The sequence below is a fragment of the Lasioglossum baleicum genome, chromosome 6 (genome assembly GCF_051020765.1).
Source record: "Lasioglossum baleicum chromosome 6, iyLasBale1, whole genome shotgun sequence".
Lineage (NCBI taxonomy): Eukaryota > Metazoa > Arthropoda > Insecta > Hymenoptera > Halictidae > Lasioglossum > Lasioglossum baleicum.
In genome coordinates, this window is record NC_134934.1 from 6,454,980 (window position 1) to 6,481,332 (window position 26,353).

General features: G+C 46.5%; 1 protein-coding gene across 3 annotated transcripts in view; it reads right to left on the bottom strand.

Annotated features, from left to right (window-relative positions):
• The window catches only part of LOC143210131 (netrin receptor UNC5C), a 56,728-nt gene that overhangs the window by 16,923 nt on the left and 13,452 nt on the right, over positions 1-26,353 (bottom strand). For all 3 annotated transcript variants that reach the window (XM_076426689.1, XM_076426687.1, XM_076426688.1), the window contains exons 2-5: positions 19,401-19,613; positions 2,139-2,552; positions 1,092-1,373; positions 218-382 (exon numbers count right to left, since the gene is read on the bottom strand). In XM_076426689.1, coding sequence (XP_076282804.1) covers positions 218-382; positions 1,092-1,373; positions 2,139-2,552; positions 19,401-19,482 — 943 coding nt within the window. In that variant the 5' untranslated portion in view covers positions 19,483-19,613. The remainder of the gene's footprint in view (positions 1-217; positions 383-1,091; positions 1,374-2,138; positions 2,553-19,400; positions 19,614-26,353) is intronic.

Here is a 26,353-nt window from a genome sequence, read left to right on the forward strand (position 1 = left end):
TGAACCCTCATCCAGTACGAGGATTCATAGTCCCTTAAGTCTTTCATTTTCTCATTTGCAACCTAGGGTGTCATAAGCAAGGACACTGCTTCTATACTTCCTGTGTCGAAAGAGTCCCTAGTACTCTCTAGCACAAGTTTTCATTCAATTATACACACGTCGCGTCTAATCAACTGCGCTATGTGTCTAATTAAATGCTAATTACATTGAGACTTACCGGGACAGTTGGTGCAGTCCAGCTTCTGCTGCGAAGGGCCCAGGCAAGGCTGTCCGCCGTTCATAGGCGAAGGGTTCGTGCATGTTCTCGTTCGTTTCTGGCCACCTTTCGCGCATCTCGAGTGACACTCCGACCAGGGTGACCAGGAGGACCATCCACCGTTCACTGCAATGGAATCGACCAAGGGATATATCTCCTTTGATTCCCATCGAGCCACTTTTAGGGAGCAGACACGAGAACGGACGAGGAGAAACGGGGGATAGACTCTCCGCCGAACCGTGGACACTTGGGATTGGGGATGCTTTCGTTTCCTTGGCGACTGCTATCGGCCGGAGCGTAATCAATTGAGCTATCTCACCCTGGAGATTCTTTTCCTCTAATCTAATGCGGGGATGCCGTCTGGACCGAAGTGTATCGCAGTCTGCCGGTAATTGATGCATTACAACGTCTAATATATTTCTGAGCGAACCGCTGCTTCTGTTTATTCTGTTTATTAGAGATGCATCAGACAGATGTATCAGACAACTATTATAGAATGGGTTATAATATTTCCAATTGTACACGCGAGACGATCTATACGTCTATTAATAAGTCCCACAATTTTTCAAAAACCATGCAATGAAAATTTCTGCTGCTACTTCAAACCTATATAAATACATCTACTCCAAGATTGAGGAGCTAAGACATTTGGTATTACTCGGCCAATGCTTTTCCACATCGAAAATCTTAAACAAGTTGCCACAGTTGATTTGTGAGGGTAAAAATGAAGTTTTGAGCCCTAGTTCTTTCGTACCGCCGTTGGGGGGAAGAAGGCGACCAGGATCCAGGTTGTTGGAAGTAAGAAGGGCGCGCAAGATGTAATGCAGGATCTTACCATATACCGTGAGGCTGACGGGCTCGCTGAGTCTCTTCGCAGCGATGTTCTCCGCCACGCAAGTGTAATTCGCCTGGTGGCTGAGTTTCGCTTGGCCGACGAGAAGATGTCCCTCGCTCGACACTAAAAGCGTGTCGGACTCTATGTCGACGGGCACGTTGTTCCTGAGCCAGTAGACCCTCGGAGACGGTATTCCCACCGGTGGCAGACACCTGAGTTCGGTGCTCTGGCCCGCCTCCACCGAGACAGAGTACGGCGGCGACTCGAACTGCTTCTTCAAGTCTGCGGAAATGGAATTTACGAGGCTCAGAGAACGAGTAAGAGAAAGACAGCGCGTGCGCGAGAGAAAGACAAAGAGAGACGATAATGGCCGGGGGCACTAAAAGAATCGGGAAAGTTGGACAGAAAGGATTGATGCCGATATTTCGCATTGTTTCTTTTCTTCTCCAGTTTTCCTACCCTCCCCTTATCGTTCTTTTGCAAGCTTTGTTTATCGCCGCTGAAGGAACTTGTTGCCTCGGGGAGGAGCGGCGAGTTATCGTCGCTGTTTTCGAGAAGCTCGTTTCAAAGGGACGTTACGTAAGCCCGACAGTGAGCAAACGGTCCTACCCTAAATTGATTCTCTTAGAAACTACGGTCATTGCTTCGCCTCGCATTAAGGGTCGGAATTAAATAATGACCGAGCGCGCTGGAATCAAGATAATTAGATGGGGCGAGGCTAAGGAGGATGAAAGCTGACTTCGCTGGAACACGATCGCACAGATAGATGTTTGTTGCGCAAGCTCATTCCCAACGGGTATTTCATTCATACCTTCCCAATCCTTGTACTATGGACATTGTACTCAGGCTTGATAAAAAAACTGGGGATTTTTGGGTGAAACAAAAATGTTCGTTAAAAATGTTGCATTCATTTTGCATAATATCAGCAGTCTACTGATCAACTTCACACTCAAACGAATTCAAACTACTCGAGTTCCAAGCTTACCAAGAACAGTAAAAAATTGACAATTACGTACTAACAATAAGAGCATCATATTTTACACTCACATGCAACATCGACAGTGGCAGGCTGACTCTTGATCTGTCCCGACCCGGACCAAGCGATGCACTCGCACTTGAACTTGTCTCTGCCGAAGTACTCCTCTATGTGATCTCTGGTCACGTTCAGTTCACAGTCAACGATCCTAGTCCCCGTGTGGGGATCTACGAAGTCCTGTTGCTGTGAGTCTTCGGCTCTCGCGTCATTGCACAGGAAATAGATTTTTAACGCGTGCGCCGCTTTACAGTGCAACGTGGTCGGCTTGTTCTTCACCACGAACGAATCAACCGGTTCGGTGAGGAACACGGGCAGATGGCCACCTGCTTCGGAGATCAGCTCGGTGTCCGTGGCTATCGTCGCGGAAGGCACGTCGTCTTCCTCCAGGAGGTAGGAATCCTCGTCTTCTGCGGCATCCTCGCCCTCTGCAAAAATTTAATTAGAGATTAATGAGAGTCGCCACCTGCCGATCCCGGCTTATCGATCTTTTTGCTTTGATCCGGCCGCATTTCTCGAGAAGCATCCGAACACGTTCGGTGGTCAATTATTTAGAGTTAACTCTTTGCATTCCTACCTTAAAAGAATTTAAACCAGGGATCGAAATGAACAGTTAGCTATTTCGTTTTTCTTAAATTTCAAATTTGTATGCCTCGTTTAACTAATTGGAAGCTGACGAGCGGTGCCATCTGCCGATGGATCTCATTGATCTTTTTTCTTACTTTCGCAAGAAGCTTCTTAATGAGTTCGGTGTTTAATTATTTAGAATCAAGCTGTTGCATTCTTACAGGGATTGAAATAAGCAGGTGTTTCGTTCCTGAAGTTAAAATATTTACTTTTTATGGTATTTTAAAAATAAACAGCTAGAGTGATTTTTAAATCATTGCACAAGTTGAAGCGAATTGAAAACCAAAATTAAAAGAGGAGGCGTGCCAGAAGGTATCAGCTCGTTAGTAGAGGGGTTAAAGACCGCACAGCGTCCTTCCCCTGTTCTAAAATGGCGTCCAGTTTAATTACGCTTGTACAGCGTCTTATCACCGACAGCTCGAACTTAATTAACATTTTATTCGGAAGCACATGGATCGCGGGCGGTCTATACCGCCCTAAAACCGAGTTGGCCCTTCCAGAAAGCCGTTGTTTAGGTAAATTAGCCGGCTCGTGACACGAGAAGCGATCTCGAGAGGATAAAGCAGTAAAACCCGGCGATTCTACCAGCGATTGAGAAAATTAGCTCGGAGTCGGATAAAAATCGTCCTATTTCAGGCACGGAACGGTGAAACAGAATCGTAATTAAACCCTGACAGTGCGCGATTCTCGTTGAGCTGCAAGCGCACCGCGAGTTCCCGTCGAAATTTTATAATCCGAGCGCCGACTGTAATGATGAAAGTCGTTAGGTAGAGAGAACCGTGCGGCCCGACCCGGCCCAGCCGCGGCCGGCGCGATTTAGCGAAACGAATGCCGTTGCTTATTATCGGCGCACAATAAATTCATGGAATTGGATTATCGTCATTATCACGGCAGGAGGCAGTCGCAATCAGGCGAGGGATCACGCGAGGACGCGCCGCGGCGCTGGACACAGTCAGTCATTTGAATTCAAAATACCGAACCGGTAATCGTAATTTACGATCGAGTTATTAATTCGGGCCCGGGTGCGTTTGTTCGGCCGTGGCGGCGCCGTTTCATCGGGAGTCGTGAAAATTCTATATTTGCTTGTCAACAATGGCCATCGGCCATCGCACCCAACGCTCTCCCACACCCCCTTTGCCACCCCTTTTTGCCACCCGTTCACCCATCCCCATCTCTTGTAAATCCTGACGGCGGACCATTAATGCCGCCGTTTCGCAGCCCGAAACTCCGCGTTCTGGCTACGAACAATCGGGCACCGCGCCGCACCGCGCCGCGCCACGCTGCAGTAATGAATTTTCGGATTTACGCGGCGCACCGGTGCACAAGTCCGATGCATTTCCCGCCAACGAGTGGTTAGACCTTTATCCCCGTGCGACATTTGGCCGGGGGCCACAATTTTCATCGCGATAATCGGCACACAGCCCCACCCCATTTCTATACATATATCGCTTTCGTTTCGGCCGGCTCGCGCCACTTGAAAAATCGAAAAATATGAAACGTCGAAACGAGAAAACACCGAGGATCGAGAAAGTGTGACGCGCCGCGAATAAAGTCTCTGTATAGTTGCCGGGACAGGGGTTGTGCAACTCGGTATCGCGCAGCGGTCGGTCCCTCGTTCCGCCGTGAATAAGCACGCGACAGGATCACGAACACTTCGCGAATTAGTTTACTACCCCGTAGCATGAACAGGGTCGAAAGGGTGCCGATGTGACGCCCGGTGGCTCGATGAATGTCATAATTCGCTTGCGACGCCTGCTCGTTCTCGGGTGATTTGTTTTTCTGGCGAATGTTGCTAAGACGGTCGAGTGTTACAGTATGAATCGTAGATGTGTTGTTAAATCAAAGAAATTTATTCAACCCTTAGAATGTTCTCATAAATAGTCGTAACAACAGATTTTTGCGTGACTTGTTTCAATTTTTATTCGACGGTTTCGTTTGACCACTTGTGGTTTATTGTTGACTTTGCATATTTCAACCCTTGTGCACAGTTCAGGGAATTACGACGTTTATATTTTGAAAATTAAATTGGATCGCGGTTGATGAAGGATTGTGGAAGAGAATTATAATTGCCAACTGGCATGCAATGTGAATTGCGAATTGTGTTCAGGTCGAATTAATTCATTCATTTCAACAAGAACTGTGCATGAGGGTTAAATCAGTAGGCACATAAGAATACAATCAAGTCCTAGAAATTGAGCTTCTCATATTTCAATAACTCGTAGACATGCAGACCTAAAAAAATGTATTATTTACTTAAATTAGTAATAATGTTTACACACGAACTCAGAAATTAAAGTTTAAATAAATGAAAACCGTCACTTTGCCAGATATTTTTCTCCCGCGGAAAATCCGAAAAAATCGCACAGTCCCGAAACAAGAAAGAACCTCTACGGAATTGCAGCTCAAATATTTACACAAAAAAATCCCATCAAAAAGAACAATAAAATTCGATACGTTTCGTCCGAGGCAAATCAAATTTGTTGACGCGTCCGCGTGGTATTTTCGCGGTGGAGGGACGGCGGCGCCGCGCCGTTCGCGAAATTCCGCGAATCCCGCCCCCTTCAAGGGAAGATCCGCGCGGGCCGTCAAACGGCGTCGCAATCGACAGACGTCACAACCGCGCGTCGCTGGTTTTTATCGTTCCCGTTTCTGGTTATTTTTCACGCTGTTCTGGTCGGCGTTGCGCAGAGTGAGAGAAACAGAAACAAAAAGAGAAAGAGAGAGAGAGAGTGATAAAGGGGTGTGCGTTTGCGAGGGGTTGGTGTTGCAGGGCAAAAATTTCTCTCGCGCGGAAAAAATGTCAGAATTTATAACCGATGCCGATGCAGATACCTTCAATATCCTGCTCGGGCGAGATAGGAATCGGGCAACGGGCGAATGAGAGAAGCGTCGGCGGCCGAATGAACAAAAAAAAAAATAGCAGAAAAAACAAAAACGACGACACACACACACACGCACACATATAGAGCGGGAGAGAGAAAGAAAAAAAATTCGGCAACGTGGCGAATTGAGGCGCGACTAAAAGACAATTTTCATCGGTTTCCGATAATGGGTCTCGATCGGCTGTCCGACGGGGTCCGGCGGAATCGTGGCAGCCAGTTTTCCCAAACCCCCGCACGCGAATCAGTTCGTACGAAAATCCTCGTTAGCCACTTTGGACGCAGCACCGCGAGCCATATCGTTGATTGCGTCCACGATGGCATTACAACGTTCGCGAACTCGCGATTTACCCGCGATCTCCCCTCGTCGTCGATTCCAAAGTACCCCGTCCAAAAATCGACAATTTCGTTTTCGCGAGGGATACGAAAATAGAAGTCCTAAGTCGACGTCCCGGGCTGATTTATTACCGGGCGTAGTTCGACGTCGCGGCTGACCGCATGCAACTTTGTCGTGCGACTCCGCCCTCGATAAAATTGACGTATCGTAAAGCAACCTCGTCGCATGGCACCACTGCAAGTTCTCTGCAACTTTTCCACTCGCTAGACCACGGTCTCGCTGCTGGTGAACTCGCTGATTACCGGCTTCTGGTATTATCGCGTGTTACGGCAGATTTTTAGTTGATTCTGTATTTATAGACTCGCTGTTATGCTCGCTGTTAGTTTATGTAAATCAAAGTAGTTTGGTCAGTCTAATCAACACTAGGATCTGCTTGTCTTCCAATCCATCGACATGTTTGTAGAGGCTAGTATGAATAGAGTTAGCAGGGAATTTTTTAGCCGAAGTTTGGAAGAAGTCGCGGTGGGGAAACGCTTGGTGAAGGATCTCGGTGGACTAACCAAGTGGAGCAATTAACGGTCAGTTCATTAACAGCGGGTCACGTAAATCGTGGGGGATTCCTTGCGGATGGGGTGGCAGAACGATTAAAAATAAGTGACGCGTGCGTTAGCACGGAGGGCCGTAATCCGTCGAGTGTTTTCTTTTCGCGGCTCGGCCCTTTTCCAGCTCGTTCGCGAACGTTGAAGACCGCTCGCGCTTTATGTGCACACGTTCGCAAACACCGGCGGAGATCGAGCATCGGTAACGAGAAGACGAGAGAGAAGGAGAGAGAGAGAGAGAGCGAGAAAGATAGATTGAAAGAGAGAACAAGGGAGCGAGAGAGATAGAAGACTTAATCGGTCGAAGCCAGCCGTGGAGAAAGGCCGAGCAACGAAAGAGGATTTCCATCGATTTCCGATAATTGTGGTGATCGGTTCCGCCGATAAAGTTCCGCGGAATCGTTCTATCTAATTCCTCTCGACGAGCCCCGGGCCCGTATAAATTCCCGTTAGCCATTTCGGCCGCATATACCGTCCGGCCGTATCTTTGATTACTTGCAACAGCGCGTTCGTGTACGACGCTAATTCACCTGCGCCCCGAGCCAGCCCCTTTTTCCTTTCTCCCTCTATCTTCTTTTTTTCTATCTCTCTATCCCTCTTTTTTTTGCTTTATTCACACGAAACCAGATGGAAAATAGAGTAACAAGACAGACGCTTAATCGGTCGACATAACGCGAGCGCCCGCTCCAACGGATCGGGAAAAAGAACTTGCCCGATTGCGCCCAACGAATCGCCGAATCGACTGCACCGAATCGAACTGTGTGTTACAACGAATACGAAAAATCACCGCCCCGAGTTTCCGGAAATCTGCAATTTACTTCCACTTTTGCTGTTTCAACCCATCACCCCCTATGGCGTACCCTCTTCTTTTCTTTAGGCGGTAAAACGCTCGGTCGGACTCATTTCGGAAGCTGATACGGAACACTTGATTAGGGATACTCATTTAGTGTTTATTTAGATTTCTATTTACGTTGGCGAATTTTTACACGCGATAGTTGAACGGTTTTATTACTGTGGAGATTTTCATGCTCCGGTTTATTGAGCAATTTTTTAAAATGGATTTTCAGGTACTGTTCTTTAAGATAACATTAATTTTTCTTGTTCATTCTTTGGTTTAATGGGAGGATCAATATTGATTTTAAAGAAGTGAATAGAAGATTTGGTAATTAAAAATACATCAACTTTCTACATAAGAAACGACTGGAACATCAAGATTATCTTACATTGTTTTCTGCAATAATAAGTCGTATCTACATGTGAATCTTACAATCATTCATAGAATTGATTCTTAGAAGAAATATAATCATTCCAGTTTCTACGGAATATCAGGACAACGAACATCCTTAGAATTTGCATCAACCCGAACCCAACAAGAACATCATCTGCTTAAGAAGTTCCCCAAAGTACTAGGAACCCTAACTCCCCTCCCAATTAGATCCTCAATCAGACAACTCACTCCGGAACTCGACACAACCCAGACACGCCGCCACCCGTTCACTCCAGATCCCGACAAGTTTACGCATCGAAGATCGTTCATAAACATCTGATAATTCAATTTACATTCATCATGTCTTTCCCATCCGTCCCTCCATTATCTCAGCCGACGATGCTGAAGCGCGAAGGATCAGCAGCAGTGTCTGGACTTCGTCACGTCCCATCGAGATTCCGCAACAGACGCCGATCTTGGAGACACACTCGCTGTCAAACAATCTATTCCTGAATGACATTGAACAACATCGACGCTGATCGACAATGGTACACTGCATGTGTACCAGTTGGAGAGTATCATTCGTATATGTATAATACGCGTGCACGGTACGCAATAGCGAATTGAACGAAATTAATTTAACACCTATTGCATTTAGAGAAGCGATTAGCGATATTAATAACAACTGTTAATTATATGATAATGCAGATTCCGGGGTATACTATAATCTAGTTAATTGCGGGATTAGTCAATTGATAATTGGTCGTACTGATTTTGAATCATTTTTAAGCTGGTCCTTGCGACCCCTCGCATTCAATGTGTTAGGGGCAAATTGGCTTTTAACACTAAACCTACCGATCATCAAAGGCGACTGATATGCATTGTATTATAAAAATAACAAGATATATTAAATTTATTTATATTTTGTGCGATTTTTCAGTATTCAATCAATTCCCATGAAAAAACCTTTTTACCACACTTGTATTAGTTTGCCGAGTTGTCGTTGTTGTTGTTGTATGCGTCAAATCTTGTAATCGCATTTTAAACCACTTCCCGATGAGCTAGAGACTTGAAATTTTAAACATAGCTCAGAACTGGGTGGCAATGCAATATTAACCTTCCGTCGGGCGCAACCGATCTGAGAGGCACAGCGGGATTATTTAGTATCTGGAAAATACAAGCGACTCAGTCACTCCCACCCCTGGGGTGGGCCGAAAAGGGCGGCCCTACGAATATAGACGGCAGCAAGTGCACTATTTCCCTAACAGCAGTTGTATAAATGAACTTAATTAGGTCAAGCACATTGCGCCCGAACTCGGCGGTCCAGATATTGCGCCCGAACTCGGCGGTCCAGATATTGCGCCTGACGGAAGGTTAAAAAACAAATTTTTTAAAAAAACTATGCGTCTAGGAGAAGAAAAGTTTTATTAGGTTATTTATTAAGTTCAGTTCCATTTCGCACAATTTCGGATCTCATCAAGAGACGTCGTCTCTCAGAGTCATCCCCTCATTCTATTTCCATATCTTGCGTTTCTATATCTTACTATTTCATACCAGTATTACTATATCTTGCGTTCCATTTAAAAAAAGGACTAAAAAGTAGAAAATAAAAAGAATATATAAAAAAAACTTTTAAATAATTTTTTTAGACATTAGTGACTGTAAATGAAAACGTGGAGCGCCGACGAAGATTACGTCAATATAGTTTAGCGCTCCACGCTTTTTTATTTATAGTCACTAATGTCTAATAAAATTATTTTCTCCTTTTTAGTGCATTTTAACATAAGCGTGGTTTTTAAAAAGTTTTTTTGTTATATTTTTTTATTATAGAAGATATTATATCAAATTACAAACGATAAATTGTCGCAGAGTAGATAAAACGAAAGTCGTAAGGGGTAGATCTGGGATCAATCCGCGGATCAGGCACACCCACGCCGCTCAGATCAAGCTAAGCCCTTCGCCATAGAAGTCGGGGTTGTTGTTAGATCGCGCCACGGTAATTGCCATACCCCCGACGGTCTAAACATCGCTTCTGGGTCCAAGGAACAGGAAAAAGGAGACTCGTCGAGGTTGCAGGGGTTGCCGGCCGGACTTAATTGAGCGACGTCACGCGACACGCGAGCGTTGGCTAACCGCTCGCGGGTCTCAGAGGAAAAAGAGAGCCGGGGTTCATCGGTTTCCGATAATTCGGAGCGGAACGATGCGTCCACTCTCTCCCCCACCCTCTCTATCTCTCTCTCTCTCTGTTCTGACAGGGTCGAATCACCGGGCACGGGATCATCTCTGCGAGGCTTCTCGTTAACCCTGAGCTCGTGTTGTCTCCGTCGGACGATGCACTACGTAGTGCACATGTGTTTGCATGCACGAACCCGGGCCACCACGGTGTGTGCACACGTTCCACGCGAACCATCGCGTGGCTACTATGCGGCCTGACCACGTATTACGCCGGCCAGAGACACGAGCCCAACCGTGTACAGTTTCACCGTGTACCCACGGCCAGGGGACCACACATGACGCCTCTTAATTAACAAAGGTACCTGCGCCACCACCGTTCGTGCACGGTCTGCGGGGTGCACGGACTGCAGCCGCGCACTGCACCGAGATTGCCGCGGAAGACGCTGATGATCTGCCTTCTTGCGAATTTAAACTCTTTATGCCTCGGTGCATTGGTTAATACTCAGAATGGAATTTGCAGGTTGTCGTTTTCGTGCTCTGTAATATGCTCTGAATTGAGCTGTTAATAGATGTCGAGACGAGGCCCATTATCACGTGAACACACGAAGAGCAATTTAGAATGTCTCTTTGCTGATCGTTGCTTTGAAAATGATAAGTAGACTGCGGATCCTTATGCAAAATACAAAATGTTCACATTGATTGCAGGACACAGGAGCCAAATAAAAATTGTCTTCTTCTTTTAATTATCCTATTAAACTGTAACTAATACATTGATGTCCTTAAATATTTTAGACACTTCCCCTGCTTTAAATTTTACATGCCCATTTTCGTTATAAATGCATAAAATCCGCAGTCTAATGATAAGTGTCTTAAAACAGTCTCATAAATGTTTATACTTCCGACTTCGATGCCAGACGCAAGAGATCAAGGATCGCGTGTATACACGGTGAAACTGACGTTTCGTTGGCAAAATGTTGACATACATACATACATATCGAGGCATTACAATACTTTGTTGAGAGGAAAAGTGCACCAGGCGTGTGAACAGTCGTTTCCCGCACTTCCCGACCCGTCAACCGAGACGAGCGGTTTTTTCGAGAGGACCGGATAATCCGGGACGACACTTATTCCGGTCTCGAGAAGTCAGAACCAGGTGCAAGCCAAATATTTTGAACGACTTTTCGTGGAAAGGTGACGGCGGTCGTGCACTCGACGGTAACGTCGCCCGGTGAATGCGAACGACCCGAAGGAGAGTGAAGAGAGCCGAAGAGCCGAAGAGCTGAAGAGCTCCACTTCCGGCCGAGAGAGTGTCCGCAGCGGCTCGAAAGCACAATGAGACGGCGCCTGGCCATTGTACGGCCCGCCATTCACGGATCACGACCTTCGGGCCCCAAATAGTGCCAGTCAAGTTGTTCGATCGGGTTCCCTCTCACGACGAGAGTCAACTTTGTTGTGTTGTCATCCAGCTTAACGAGAGAGAGAGAGAGAGAGATGCACTCCCCCCTCGACATTGATGTTAATGAACCTAAAGTAGAACGGAATAAATTGGTCATCTCGAGTGAATTGTGGTATCTCATCCACTGACAATTAACGCGTGCAATTAATTTTAGATTCTCTGCAAAGCTTATGTTAGCTTGCATCTTTCATCTTACTTCAACATCGTTTCCTTGACATCTTCGTTATGTTTTACCAAAAACTGTATCATGATCAGTTATGACAGAAATGGGTGGACGACATTTAAATAGCAGAAAGAGAATGAAAAGTAGAATTTATAAAAATGATTGAAATCATTTATTCATGACCAGAAATGATGAAATTTGAAGAGACGATGAAAAATTGATGAGAAATGAAAAGTGCAGCTGTTCGACGACTTATGAGCACGAGTGTATCCATGGACACTTCGAGACGGACGATTTTTTCTGCGATTTCTATGGAAGAAGAGTCAGAGAGAAACGGTGCTCGGTCTCCGGAACGAATCTGCAGGGAAGGGTTCCAGAGCAGGAATCGATGGGCAGCCCGATTGCTCCGCAACGATCGATGCCGAGATGGAATCAGGTTGAAGCCGGACGATTCGTTTCGTTTGGACAGCGGCAGATTATCTTCGAATGCCGCGCGACAAGAGCCCCGCATTGTATTCGGAATCGTGGTCAGGGGTCAGAGTTAAAGGGCGGTCAGTGGACCCGGGATAGACTTCTCAGGTGGTGGAATGGCGCTCGAGAACCGGCGACTGTCGCGTTTTCTACAGCACACCGTTATGCGCCACAGGAAATCCGAAACGAATACAAAATGTTAACAGCCAATTTTTCAAACACCGTAACTTTCACAACAGCTCTAAAATATAGATATCCTTTTTAATGTGTCTTGGTTCCCAATAAATTATCTCGAAAATACCATTTAATCCTATACTGAACCTTCCACAATTTCCCAAAAAGTTCCCACCGATTGATCCCCACGATCTCTCCAAACGCGACTTTTCCCTGTCCCGCCACTCCGCCGAAATCAATCAGCAATTTCCCGGATTCGTCCTTTGTCAGTTTCCGGACACGTTGCAATCAAACGGTGGCCCTTCGGGGTTCGACTCGTTGGTCCGTGGTCGGGAACTTAACGCGATTCATTAACAGGGTGCATCCATCAAGCGTGGCGATTGTTTCGGGCGCGGGCGATGAAATTTTTCGAGCGGTCCGCGAGCAGGCCGACAGACCCGGCCGGGCCGGGCCGGGCTGCCGGAAGAGAGAATTAAACGAATCAAACGGCTCGAAAAACGCGCGCGAACGAAAAGGGTGAATATTAAAAGCTGCGAGGGGGAACGGTAAGGTGGGGGGTAAGGGGGTAGAGAAGCCGGAGAGTATAAATCGGAGGGTGATGATGCGTATTACACGAGTCGATTGCAGCACCGGCAGCGAGGCCAACGTTAAGGCGTGTAATTAACCGAGTAACAGAATCAGATACGACTGCTTGGTTGCGTGCTCGCCACCCGCAGTGCCTTCTTTCGCCAACTATCGATAACGACTGTGGTCGTTGTATCGAGCAAAGCAGAACAGAGCGGGGCCGAGCGGGGCCGAGCGGATTCGAGCGGTGCAGGGTTGACTCGCTGCTGCTATTGTGTCGGCCAGCCGTCGAACTGGAACAAAATTTCACGTCCCCGAGTTTTGCGGATTCATCGTTCCATTCGCGAGACACAATGGGGCCCGTGTACCGATTTGCATTGAAATTGCGAGCATCGAAGATTCGAATCTCCGCGGCGGGGTCGAACCCGGAAAAATCCCGATTCGTCGCTCCTCAACCTCTATCTGTTTATCTCGGCCGTCATCGTCTGCTCGAGTCACGCACATAGTCGTCGATACCATTCTATTACAATCGCTGCTCGCAGAGAGTTGACGAATTTAAACTGCCGCGTGAATTGTGCCTGATTCGGAATATAGTCGATTAATCCTTTGTAGGGGCGAATTCGTGAGATATTGAAAATTATTCCTCATCGATCTACATCATGTATGAACACAGAAAAAATAATTATTTTACAATAGGGTCGAGAAAAATACAACAGCACTTTCAAATCCCTTAAATCTGTTCACTATGCATTTGATCTACTTATTTCTGTCATAAATGCATGAAATCCGCAGTCTAGTAATAACCATGATCATAAAGTTTATACCTGCGTAAACGAGAGCCCGATCGTAATACGTATTTGAACGAATAACATAGTCGTTCATGAAAGTTAAGAATCACGAATAAAATCGTAATAAATTCTTCTAACGTCTTCGCGATATCTTATTCGACCAATTCGTTCTCGTTTGAAATCCATAAAATCCTGAATTACTTGACAATGTTACATTTCGAAAGAGTCCATCAAACTGCAAGCACACGATCGAAGAATCAAGCGTTTGATCGCGCATAGAGCTGGAAAATAGGCGAATTTCGCCGAAGGAACTAAACAATTCCTCATACCAGCGAAACTTCACGAGATAATGGTCCACTTACGCTTAATCGCAGCTCGGCTGTGTACTCATCGCCGCGATTCACGAGTTTCAATCACGATTTATGTTCGGTCCGAGACGGTCTCATTCTCTCCGCCGATCTCGGTACACTCAAGACGGGTAGGGGGTGTGTATTCGTCGGGATTTTATGATATCTGGCTGTCGTAACTCGATCGTTCGATATTTCACGATCTCCGGAGCCGGGTTTTCCGCCGGGGCTTGTTCCCCGCGTGGTTTCTCCGCGATTTCAACAATAATCGGCGCTTGCACAACGTGCCTCCTCTCTCGTAGCGCGCTCTCTCGTTTGATTTACGATAATTAAAGCTGACCCGACCTTTCGTCGCGGCCGGGAAAAGAATGGCAGAAAGGTAGAGGCTCTCTGGAGAGGAGAGAGAGAGAGAGGGAGAGAGAGAGAGAGTCAGGTACCGGTGCCGATGAGAGACCACGGAGAGATTAAAGAGTGTTTTTCTCCCTTCTCCCGTCACTACGCGATTTTTTCCTCGTTTTTGCGTTCGAGTCTACCAGTCACTCCGCGCCCGTCTCTCTCTCTCCCTCTACTCTTCCTCTCTTTCCCTCTCGGGGCTGTCGGTTCGAGAACGGGCCCCGTAGAGCCAACCGAGTAATTGCTCGGTCGAGCGAGCCCACCAACCAGCGTCCACGGCGTTTGCATTTTTGCTCGAGGCGATTTTACGAGATCCACCATCGACCTCCCACTATCTACCGAAGCCACGGCCGCCTCCGTGATCGAAGGTCGTATCGCGGACGTTGATCGCGATTTACTTATGATACTTATCGAGGGGAACCGGGATGAGCCGTCGCCGATGAGTAATAGGTTCTCACGGGCACCGACGAATCCACCGAGTACTGTAACTGTGTGCAATAAGACCCAGAGATAGATAAATGGAGTACAACCAGAACGGATTCGGAAATCGGGATATCGTGACGCGACCTTTGCTTCGACGCGGACGCAATTTATTAGTCGTCAATTTCAAGCCTGCTTCCCGCTCTCTTGAACCGATACTCTTTAGAAACCAGCGAAGTCGTAGCAAAGGGTTGGAACCTGTTGCGACTGTTGTTAGTACACTGCTAATATTTATGCTGTATTCTTGTTTTTAATGGCTACCGTAAACATATGAAAAGCATTAATCTTTCGAAGGTTAACTTGCAACTTGATGGACCTCAAAGCTGTCCGACTTAAGGTACAGGGCGCAAAAGAGAAGGATCCGTCGCTAAACGATCATCAAGCATCCCCCGGGCTTCAGCGAGCACAATTAACGCCTGATCGCATCGAACCCCCAAGCAGAGAGCTCGCCATAAGCACAGCATAGCCTTCCCCCGGACCCAGTGATTTACGGATCACCGTGGTGGCGATCGATCGGATGATCCAAGGGTCCGTCAGCAATCAGCGTCGTCCTCGCAGAGGGGAGTCCGCGAACACGGACATGCTTTTTGCGATTCCTTGCTCAAGAAAGGAAGCCCGTGTTCATACTGCGCGGTGCTAGTCACGAGCATGATCTCGGCGAAGCAAACTGAGAGGGGAAGGAACGTGCTGAAGGATGTTGGAGGTGGAGAAGGTGGAGGCAGAGAGAGAGAGAGAGAGAGAGAGGGGGTCAGGCAGATCTAATTATACGGCAAGTCAGCGTCGCTGATTAGTGGTGGGCATAACCGGACGGTTACGTTACACCAGCCGTTTTCGATGATGGATTACGCTCCCCCGGAGCTAGTTTTAAAGCGACTATACCCGTCCGCGAGAGAGCTGCCCCTTTCTTCGCTCTCCTCGGTGCTCTCGCGGGACCACGTGGCCGACTAATTAGCGTCCCCGACACATCCACCGAGTCTCGTCATCGCGACAAGCCAAATGATGAATGACGACGCGACGGAAAAAATTGTTACATATAACGATAGAAAGTTCGCCGTGGTTCTCGCCTAGCTGGCTACGGCTTTTCGCTTGGAGAAGGGTTAGGGGACCTCATACTGAGCCGGCCGGCTCGTTAGTCTTCCCTCGAACTATGACGGAACGAATACTCTCAACTTTTTCGCTATCTGGCTCTAATGGATCCTTCTCTTCAACCATGTTCTAGCAACCCCTGGGTGCCAGCGATAATTCTTGATGGATTCTGAACGGGCTTGGATAAGTATAATCGTCATTTCAGTTCCCCGTGTTGAAGGAAAATATTAGCTTCAGTCTACAATCGTTCCTACCTAATGACTGCGGAGCATTACGCAAAATGAAAATTGTCTACGTTAATTTCAAGACACGGGAGTTCAAGAGAACGTTCTCTCATTTCTTCAGAAATTTATTCATAAGCTGATAGTAGCGTATAGATTTGACTATGTAAACCGATAACGGCTCGAACATTCGCGGGATCCCAAGACGAAGAAATCTTAATCAAGTGGCGATGCGTTTCCACCGCAACCGTGCGCGTCGGTTCTTCCAGGGTAACTGTTCTCAGAAATTATCCGAGCCCGCGAAGGAATCCTAACCGATAGCCAAGAAAGCAGCAATTTGGTGGCCTAAAGTTCCTCGCGAGAGACCATATATATTCGTTCCGGCGGCTATAATTACAGTCGTTAACGCGGTTCCAGCGATGCACGGTGCACGTCCATAACGAGAAACCCCGATGCAAATTGCCCGCGCCGACGTTCCGCTCGCACGAACGCATACACGGATACAGTGAGAGAGAGAAGCGCATCTTCTCGTGGGATGAAGCATCGTGAGCTCGGAGGCGCCTAAGAAAATCGAGCGTGAGGCCGTTTTCACCCGGCGCGGCGCGCGGACAGGTGAGCGTGCAAAGAGCGCCGCTGCTCGCACGCACACGTGCGAGAGCCTACCCGTGTGAGTAATTACACCGACGATTTATCGCGACGCGATATCGTGTCATAATTTCGCCGAGACTGGCGCCGCGAAAAATATCCGCCGCGTTAATTATTAACGAGGGAGAGCAACGTCGCGCGTCGTGGTCTGAACCAGGATTTAGCGCTCCGAACTGAACAATATGAGCACGTGTTCAACAATTTGAACCTTACACCAAACGCCATTACGTTCGCGCATGCGCAATTTAAAACGGTGAACAAATTAAATTCATACAAAAATGTTGACTTATTATTTACAGCATGTTAAAATTATTAATAATAGAAATAAATGTTCAATCAGCTCCTGTATTTTGTATTTAAAACTATTATTTTCCATGGATTGTTACAGGTAATTTTTATCTGTTTTCATCTAATTTTGACAGTAGAAAATTTCTTGTCAAAAAGAAATTGTTGGTTCTCGAGTTCTTCGGTTTGAAAATTGGGGTAGCTGGAAATGTTTTCGCGTCTCGACTGTCAACCAGCGTATGGATCCCGGTCGATTTTTCGCAGGATCTGAACTTTCGAAAATTTCACCGGGTCGCACGATCCTCTCGCGACCAGCCGAGCTTCGTTAGCGCATCGTGATGTGCAGCGTGGGCTAATGGGTGATGGATGATGGGAAGAACGAACTTCCTGCTCGGACCACGTATCGGGATTCTTCGCGAGCGAGCGAGCGAGCAAGCGAACGAAAACCGTGGTGAGATTGCATGCGAGCGTTGGGTCATTACGGATCAGCGCCTCGACGCTCGGGTCAGTCTTAAATGACAGTTACGGATTGCCAGTCACCCTTTGCTAGCCACCTCTGGGTCCAGTGTCCTGAGAAAGTTTCGTAGATCTATGAGCTTTATGCAGAGACCAGCAAAAAAGGATCCTTTGTGTTCATGAACGAAACGTTGGATCGATGCAGATTAGCATACTGGTGCTGAGGTTAGTGTTAAATGGCAGTTATGAATTGCTGGTCGTCTTTGAAACTCAGGTTGCGTTTTGAGAACGTTGCATGGGTCTATGAACTGGAAGATCAATTTTTGGATTTGTTGTCCTCGTAAACGAGACGAAGGAGATAAAAGTGCTGGAGCAATTTGTAATAAATTACTTCATTAACGCTCGGGACAGTTTTAACTAACAGTTGCAGGTTGGTAATAAGTTTTGTGAAAGTTTCGCAGAATTATGAACCTATTTAAGAAAAGCTTGAGTCGTGGGATTCTTGTTTGTCATCAGCGAAAGGAAGGTTTGAAAGTGTGCAGGGTGAATGCAAATTAGAGCACCGCCATTAGAGTCAGTCTAAACTGACAGATTGCTAATCACCTTCTTTGTCCAAAAAATAGAATTGCTTCCAGAGAAAGTTTTACGGATCCGCTCTCGGAGAAGAAAGATGGAAGAAGAAGAATTAAGATCCTCCTTATTCGTGAGCAAAGCGATATTACCAAGCAGCTTCTCCGAAACTAGAGCCTTAGAGAAAGTTGCATAAATGGATGAAATTATTGAAGATGACTTCCGAGAGGTAGAATCTACAGTAGATAACCCATAAGTGCAGGATCATCACACAAGACAATTTTTCGCCTCCAAAACTGGCGTCGCAGCGAAAGTCACATAAATCCACGAATCTACCGAAGAAGCAACGAGAAACTCGATGTCCATAACTCTCGGCAAGCTAACACGCTCGAGGCCCATAAATTCGTTATCTACGGCTGCTAGCTAATTGCCCTATCCGGGGTTATAAAATATTTGTCGCAGTTTCACGGAGCGGGTTTCCCGTTTTCCTATCTTATCTCTCGATCTATGGAGCAAGGGCAGTTAAGAACTTGCCGAGAGTGTTGTGCGGCTAGTTCGTCCGTCACAGGTGTCAGTCGTTCGACTTTCGAATCGCATCCACGAGGATCAGTCAAACGCACCAGTTTCTTAATCTCTTCATCGAAAATATTCTGTTCAATTTTACATAAATTTGTTCATTCTTTTTTCGGGGTGTAAAGTATGCAATTTGTCTGCAATTTTCTGCACGGTAATTCCCCGTTTCCCTCAATCAATTCCTCGACGCGTTATAACATTGACATTCGTGTGGTTGCAGTTGACGGCCTTCGGAGCTCATACACGAATAAAATGCACCATTTTATAATAGACTGAAGAGTCGCCTTATTGAGACCATAAACGCCACACAACAGACGACAAATTTCAATACGGAAACACTTCGTTGCTCACAGAAAACGAGTGACAGTATCTGTGATTTCGACGCAACCTCCGACAAACGTGAGACGTTTTACAATTACAACAAAGGAAACGCGATCGCAACTTGGAAACAATTAATACAGCTTCAGACTAGTCTCCCCACTTTACCTTCCCCTTCTACCACGAACCAGTACCGGCAGGGAGCGGGTAATTTTTTCCTCTTGATTCGAGTCGATTCTCCTGATCCGTTTTCATCAAGCCTCATCGAGGTATCTTTGTCACAGAAAAAGTTCGAAAGGACAGCAGCTAACTTCTCGACCGCGAGCCTCGACAGAGCGCTCGTTATTACAGATCGAAACGTAACGAGGCAGCTTAACGAATCCACGGGGTACTCCAGCAGGCGTTGTCTGCGCCGGGTCTCGCACCCTCCCATGACTTTTTCCACCTCATTGTATTACTCACCTTCGCCGGATGTGAAGGGGCGCACCAGGCCAGGCAGCAGCACGCAGAACAGCAGGAACAGGAAACACGATTTCGGCCTCATCGCGTGCGTGTCACCGTCGTCGCGCGGGTCATTCGTTCATCTTACCACGAATAGGACATATGCGTGATATTCTGGAGAGAACTGGTCACTGCACTTTCACCGGAGAACAACCTCCCGACAGAGGATTACACCTGTAAAGCAGAAAAGAGGATTTGTAATTCGAGAGCCGAGATACGCCGCACCCGAGCACGGCTAGTTTGTTTCTCGATCGTTCAACACCTAAAGGATTTAACCGATCGAACCTCGACGATTCAATTGGACGTGCAAACGATTTCTTGCCTCTATGTAGGGTTCTTATTATTATGCAGCAAAACAGACAAGAATCTCGTCGATCCATATCAATCAATTATACCTATTAATTTCAAGATAATTAATATTCAAGAGACGAGATATAATCTGTTTAAATCATTTTTCTATGCGTTACACTGGAGTATATCAGTATAAATTGTGTAGCTACCACTGTACGCTATATTTAGACGACAGGAAAGTCAATCAAAGTAACAATCGAGTTGAACGCACTCTAAAAATTGCAATACACTTTCCACGCACGTCCAGCGTCCTCATTACGAAGCACAAGTAAGCCGTAACGCAGACCAGAAGCTATGCCTCCGCGAACAGCGCCGGCAATCAGTAATTTGCCGGGATCAAGGCCTTCAAATTAAATCCCTGAAACGAATATTTTCCTGTAGCACGCTCCACAGGAAGTCCCGTTTCCACAGGGAAACCTTCAACAGCGTTCGAACCCACGGAAACTGCGTTTATTATTCGAGCACCGGTACGAGGGGTGCGTCGCCGTTGAAAAAAATGCGAGCTGCAGCCGCCGCCGGCTGTCCCGTGCTTTCGAAGGTGGAAAAAACCTCGAAAAAAAAAACGAAAGAGAAGAAAAGAGAGGAAAAAGGAAGAGCAAGATTGAAACTCGCAAGCGGCACGCGATGGGGGCTCCCGAAGAAGGCGAGCGGATCGGCGCGGATTTAACGTCGGGCTTCGTTGTTTCCAGCGGAAAACGTAAAAGACGGTTAGGAGAGGCGAGAGTGCCACTTAGGGCACCGGCTGGCAACCCTTGCCATTTAAATATTCCGCCAACACCGGCGCACTTTCCCGCACGCGAAATTTCCTCGTGGCGCCTTCGTTCGTTCCCTTGGCTTGTCGTTCCTCGATGCGGGGGTGTAATTCTCCCCTTTCGCCCATTCATTCGTTCCCTTCGAACGAACGGGCAGATCCCGTCGGGTTCTTCCCGCGGCCAATTCTGGTCGATAACCGACGACATTAATAACTAACGACCAGCCGCCGTCTAGCTGGAACTTGATTCGGCTCCTCTCTGATTGCCGATCGCCGCCAATCGAATCCGACTACGACTCGCAGAAATTAAGTTTCGGAGAGCCACCGATGCCGCTCCACGACGTTTTGTTCCTTTATTATTTACCAGAGTCTCCGTTTCCGCGCTGGAATTATTTGTACCGAACGCTCGAGGGTGAGGCTGTCCAATTTGCAAGGGAGGAAGTTCTGCGGCGGTCGAGCCACCGGGAAATTAAATATTGCTAGGGCGAAAAGTTTTCCCGGTAGGAGACTGTTTGGGGGTGTTCTCGGTTTATTGCTCCTCGCATGTTCGTTAAAAAGTCCGGCTGATATTTTATTTGTTCTTGATTGTCTATACATTAATTTTTTTAAATGTACAAAATTGGTGAGAATATGATTTTTTTTGTGCTCCTAGAAATTAGTAAAGACCAAGATTTAAAGCATAAAAATAATGGTTCAGTGTTTAACATCTTTCGGCGTACAAAATGCAGTGTCCCATTAGAAATTCGGTGAGCAGATTAAACATTTTTGGACGCTGTTGTTCGGTGAAAATTTGCAACAAACAGAAATCCGCAGTTCATTAATCAGGAGTAAACGAACCGCGTACCGCGCCATCGAGTTTGCAAAGCCGACAGGGGACACAGAGGTGACGGGGTTCCGCCGATAAAATCCGTCTCATTCGATTAACGGCGAACGTAAAAATAATTTGCAATCGGGTTTAATTAGGATTGTTTGTAACGAGCTAACATAGATTAGATTAAACAGTGCATGGGCTGGCGTGTTTGCCAAATAGTGGGAAACCCCGGTTCGGCGAATCCTCGCGAATTCCAGGAGAGTTTCAGCAATAATGTACCATTCAACGAATCTATTCGGCGTAACACGACTCTCGGAGAGTTGAATATTTACGCGGGACTAGCCTGTTCGCGTTGTTCAAAGCCGCGACCGGGCATTTTCGATGGAAACCCCCGTGGAAACAAACGCGGGAAACCTGTCGGCAAGCGGACTTGTACGATTCTATCCGTTCGATTGGCGGATTGAAACGCGACGGAAGGATCGTTTGTCAATGTCTACCTTTCCGAGGTCTTTGTTGGAAACCCGGCCTCTGCTCGGCGCAGGAACTTTTCCTTGCCAAATCGGATGCCGTTTCGAAATGTACAAATTGCGTAACACGCCTTCCAAGAAGAAAAATGCATGAAGAATTTTCTTTAGAGCCAGACCACTCCTGACCATATAGAAGCCGAGAAACAGCTGGCTGGAACATTAACATTAAACCTACCACCACCGGTTTCCTATTCTTTATATTAACCATTCAGAGACAACGATGGATTCTCAGTTTGCCTCTGTACGATCGACATTGGAGGATGTCACAATGATTTGTAATCATGGACGATGTTACGACAATTTTGAAGTATTCAATTTTGAACGATTAAGAATCTCCCTGTTCAAGCACACAATACTACAATAAAAATTGTGAAAATTCTTAATACATTCAGTTTCGTCATTTTTATGAAACAAGAGTTATTAGTCACGCATTTATTGACTCAGTACATTCAGTGTTAATATATTAGGATTTATCCATTTCATTTAGTATTTCTCTTCAAAAGACACGGTCTCAAAAAACATAAAAGACAATCGAGTTGTGATAGGCCGTGTGCTGCCACATAGAACAGTATGCATAATGAAGTGCATTCCTGCATTTTAATCTACAAGCTCTAACCTTAATCATGAAGAGTAGTTTTACTATAATATCTTTGTGTCCGAGATGTTGTCGCTTTTAATCAAATGATTCAGTTCTTTGAGGATAATATTTTAGAAATATGTTCCTGCATCAGTATAACATACTTGAAAGAAATTATCCATTGGCATCAGTAAGAATGATAATAATAACAGTACTTTATCTATTTCTTGATTAAAGCTCATTGCTGACTAAAATCTCAACTCTTTGCGCCAATCAGTGCAGGTGCAATTCGAATATTAAGCTCGCCCCAATCGCAATCGATCGGAGATCCTAATATCCTCGCCGGCTAAATTACTAATCGGCTTACTCAGAGAAGATCGCAGCACCCGGTAGCCGAGCAAATCATAGTTCCCGTGAATCGGCGCTAAAATTCCGTTATCACGTAATTAGCTACGGGGATCCTATTTGGCGGGGGATCTTCCCCGAAGAAGGTACAAATCCCCGGCACCAATTTCTGGAGGCGGAGGATCACGTCATGCGACTATCACCAAAACATATCGAGATTCCGTGTCGACGCGCGAACCGATGCCACCCTAATTGAAACATAAGCTTAGCCATCCGCGCGAACTGTGCAGTGTCTATCTGTAGGGGTTGCTGCAGGTGTGGGGGTGTTCGTAGGTTTTGGCGGCCGTCAAATCGATAATTCCCGGCGGGTCGTTATCTCGAGGACGCAGAAAGTCGATGAAACCGCGGAGAAACACGGGAAACGGATGCGTATGGGGAAAGAGGGACTAGCATCACACAGAGCAAGAGAGTAGGAGAGAGAGGGAGAAATGTGGATGAAAGGATGGAGAGAGAGAGGACGCGGGGCGAGAATGCTCCCGGAGATTCATGACGCGGAATAATCCACGGGCGAGGAGCCCGTGGAACGCGCATTATGCGAGCGTATCGGCGTCCCTACACAGATTTCCCATCGCTGGAGCCCGGTCTAATCCTCCAGGACGAGGACTCAATTTATAAACGTGCCCGGTATTACCACTCAAAGGCTTAAAACACTCGACACCGGAGCGACGTCGTGCCGTACGGACGAACACATGGCATTTCACACTGCAATTGCCACGAATGCCACCTTCTCTCTTCACCATCGTCCGCAGGGTGTCGCCTGGCCTCTTTCGCCACCCCCTCCTCTTCAGCCCCTCGTCACCAGGATAAGCGGCAACCGAGAACCTCGAGTGCTATTCAACGGGCCGCTCCAGAAAAGCTCTTTCTTTTCACAGGACCTGTTCCGCAGGCTACGCTGATGCTCTCCTCTTCGCCACTTTACAAGCGGTCTGCAAGCTGTCCGGTCGTTTCGAGTCGCCTCCTCCTGTCTCCTCTTCATCCTCTTCTTCATTATCCTCCTCCTCCTCTACTTCTTCTTTGAAATCCTGGCCCGCAGTTTGCCGACCACCTCGGATAACACGCTTTCGATTATGTACCAGGATTTTGTTTCGATTTCGACACTCGTGTCGAATTGTTAAACACTCGACCCATAGCAGCTGGTCAAACGACCGGTTTCGAATTTTTTATTTTACGATTATATAGATAGATTCCTTTATTCAATCGAATATTGTAAAGTTTAGTTAATAATTCCTCGTGGATACAGTCTCAGTGATTGTGAATGAAAAATATTAGAACACGTAAAACTGACATAGCGGTTTATCAGCCCAGCACCATTGTTAGACCTAGTCCCCGCTGAGGACACCGGTCCGGCGATTTCGAGGTGAACTGCGACTTAAAAGCGGTTTAAAAGCTTCGAAGGGCAACCTGGGTATCGCGTGACAACAGGTAGGGGGAATCAACCGAGCCGGATTCCCCGGAGTATTCAGCTACCGGTTTGCCAGACTGTTCTCTCCCTTTGGATGTTTCTATTCCGCGCCGACGGAGAACGAATAGACGAGAGAGCTAGCCCCCCAGAGGAACAACGCCGCGATCGCCGAAGAGTGGGTCTAATGCGGTGGAAACTGCCTCCGAATGAAGTTCTCTGCTCGAGGAGCACCGGTTCCCCGGTCAGGGAATTCGTCGATGATTGTTTGTTTCGGTACGTTCGAGTTTCACGGGATATTTTCTGCGGGGGTGGCTTTATTGGGTTCCCATGTTGCTGGGGTGCGAAGTTATAAATGCATCATGATCGAAATAACTTTCCCTTCATTCCCTTGTGCCGATGGCTTTTGAAGACTTTCGCGGAGATTCTAAAGCAGCTGTTTCGGATGCTTGTAACCTTGTTGCGGTTTACAAAGGTATAACAAGGACAGGGTAAAAAATCTACTCAATTCTATCGAATGAATTGATGTTAGAAATAGCAACAAATTTTTGTTCCGCATAAAAATCTTTAATAACGCCGCGCTGTGTGTGGTTCTAGAGGCCTATGGTTGTTCAACGAAGCGAATCTGTATTCATGCATTTACAGTCCTGTTTCCGAGCGACTATCGAGGCTCTACAGTACTCGGCCCGGATTAGGGGTACGAGCGTGAATCTCAATTGCACCGAGATAAAGCCAAGAGCAAAATCGAGAGCATGCGACGTTGCTATGTGTGCAGGGTGGGGGTAGTAGCTGCAGTTGTTAAGTGCAGTGTCGCATAGCCGGACTAATCTCGTACAATGGCTCTCAATGATTCGTGTTGTTGCTAGGACAATGTCCCTGGCAGCTCCTAATCTCTGTTGTGGGGGACCTACCATTCAACGGGGACCTGCAGTCTCTACGTTCACAGATTGCTGCACCATGCTGGCGTTTTGTTCTAAGGTGTGGCTAATCTAAACCTAAACTCGATTTTTACCTGGACCACTGAAATTTATCGCAGCAACCTCTGTGTGCAATAAATCACTCGAACTTCAGAAACAAAATTATTTGACTTCCGATCTTCGTATAAAATAACAAAAAATTTTCGAATCGTATTACAAAAATTTTTAATTGTTATGAGAAGGAATGCAATTCTATTTAAGCCTACTGATTAGGGTGAGTACATATATGGAGGCTTAGGGGCTTATGTCGAAAGAATTCGGAAGTTTATGTGTACTACTTGTAGGGATTGAAGTAGTGGTTGTGTAGACAGCTAAATCGAACAAACGGTGCATTATTCATTATGCCAGCGGGGAAATTGAGCTAGTCGCAATAAGAGGCAGCCATTTAACGAAACTTGTCCCATCTCGAGGGTCCGCTGGCCAAGCCCAAAGGTCTACAAAGATCGATCTTCACCCTCGAACCGAGAAGTCCAACCCTCGAACGAGATATCCCGGAAACATTGCACGATTACCTCGACTATAGCTCGTGGAAACCGGCATCGTATTATTTAGGAACTTCTTCCACAACCTCTTCGCTTCTCCGCCGTGTAATCTCGCCGAGCTATAACGCACGCCGTAACATTCCTAATGCTCAGGGAGTATTACGCATTTTATCCGAGTGCCGTATAAATTATGACGCCCCCTGGCGCCCCCGGGCTACGATAACTTTGCATGCGTTCACGTACCACGCAGTACAAATTTCGCCGTTTACTGCATTCGGTTTCTGCAACTACATTCTTCGAGCTGTGTGACTGCGAAGAAGGGGTGGTTCTCAAACTGTAAACGTCATTACAGTGTACATTGTGTTCGAATGGGTTGAAGAATATCAAAGAAACTCTGTTAACAGTGTACTGGGTGTACTTTATTAGAAAAAGATATCTTAGAAGACCTCATTGGATTATGTTGTATGACGCAAGGTGACTCAATTCAAAAAATGTTGATGCAAGCTCTAATGTTAAAATGATTAGATACACACCATTTTAGTAGTACAAACAAATCTTCCTCGCATAATTTAGTATTTTTCCAAAAACTCTGGAAGTATTGCTTTTATACATGTTCAGAATTGGATAAGTAATC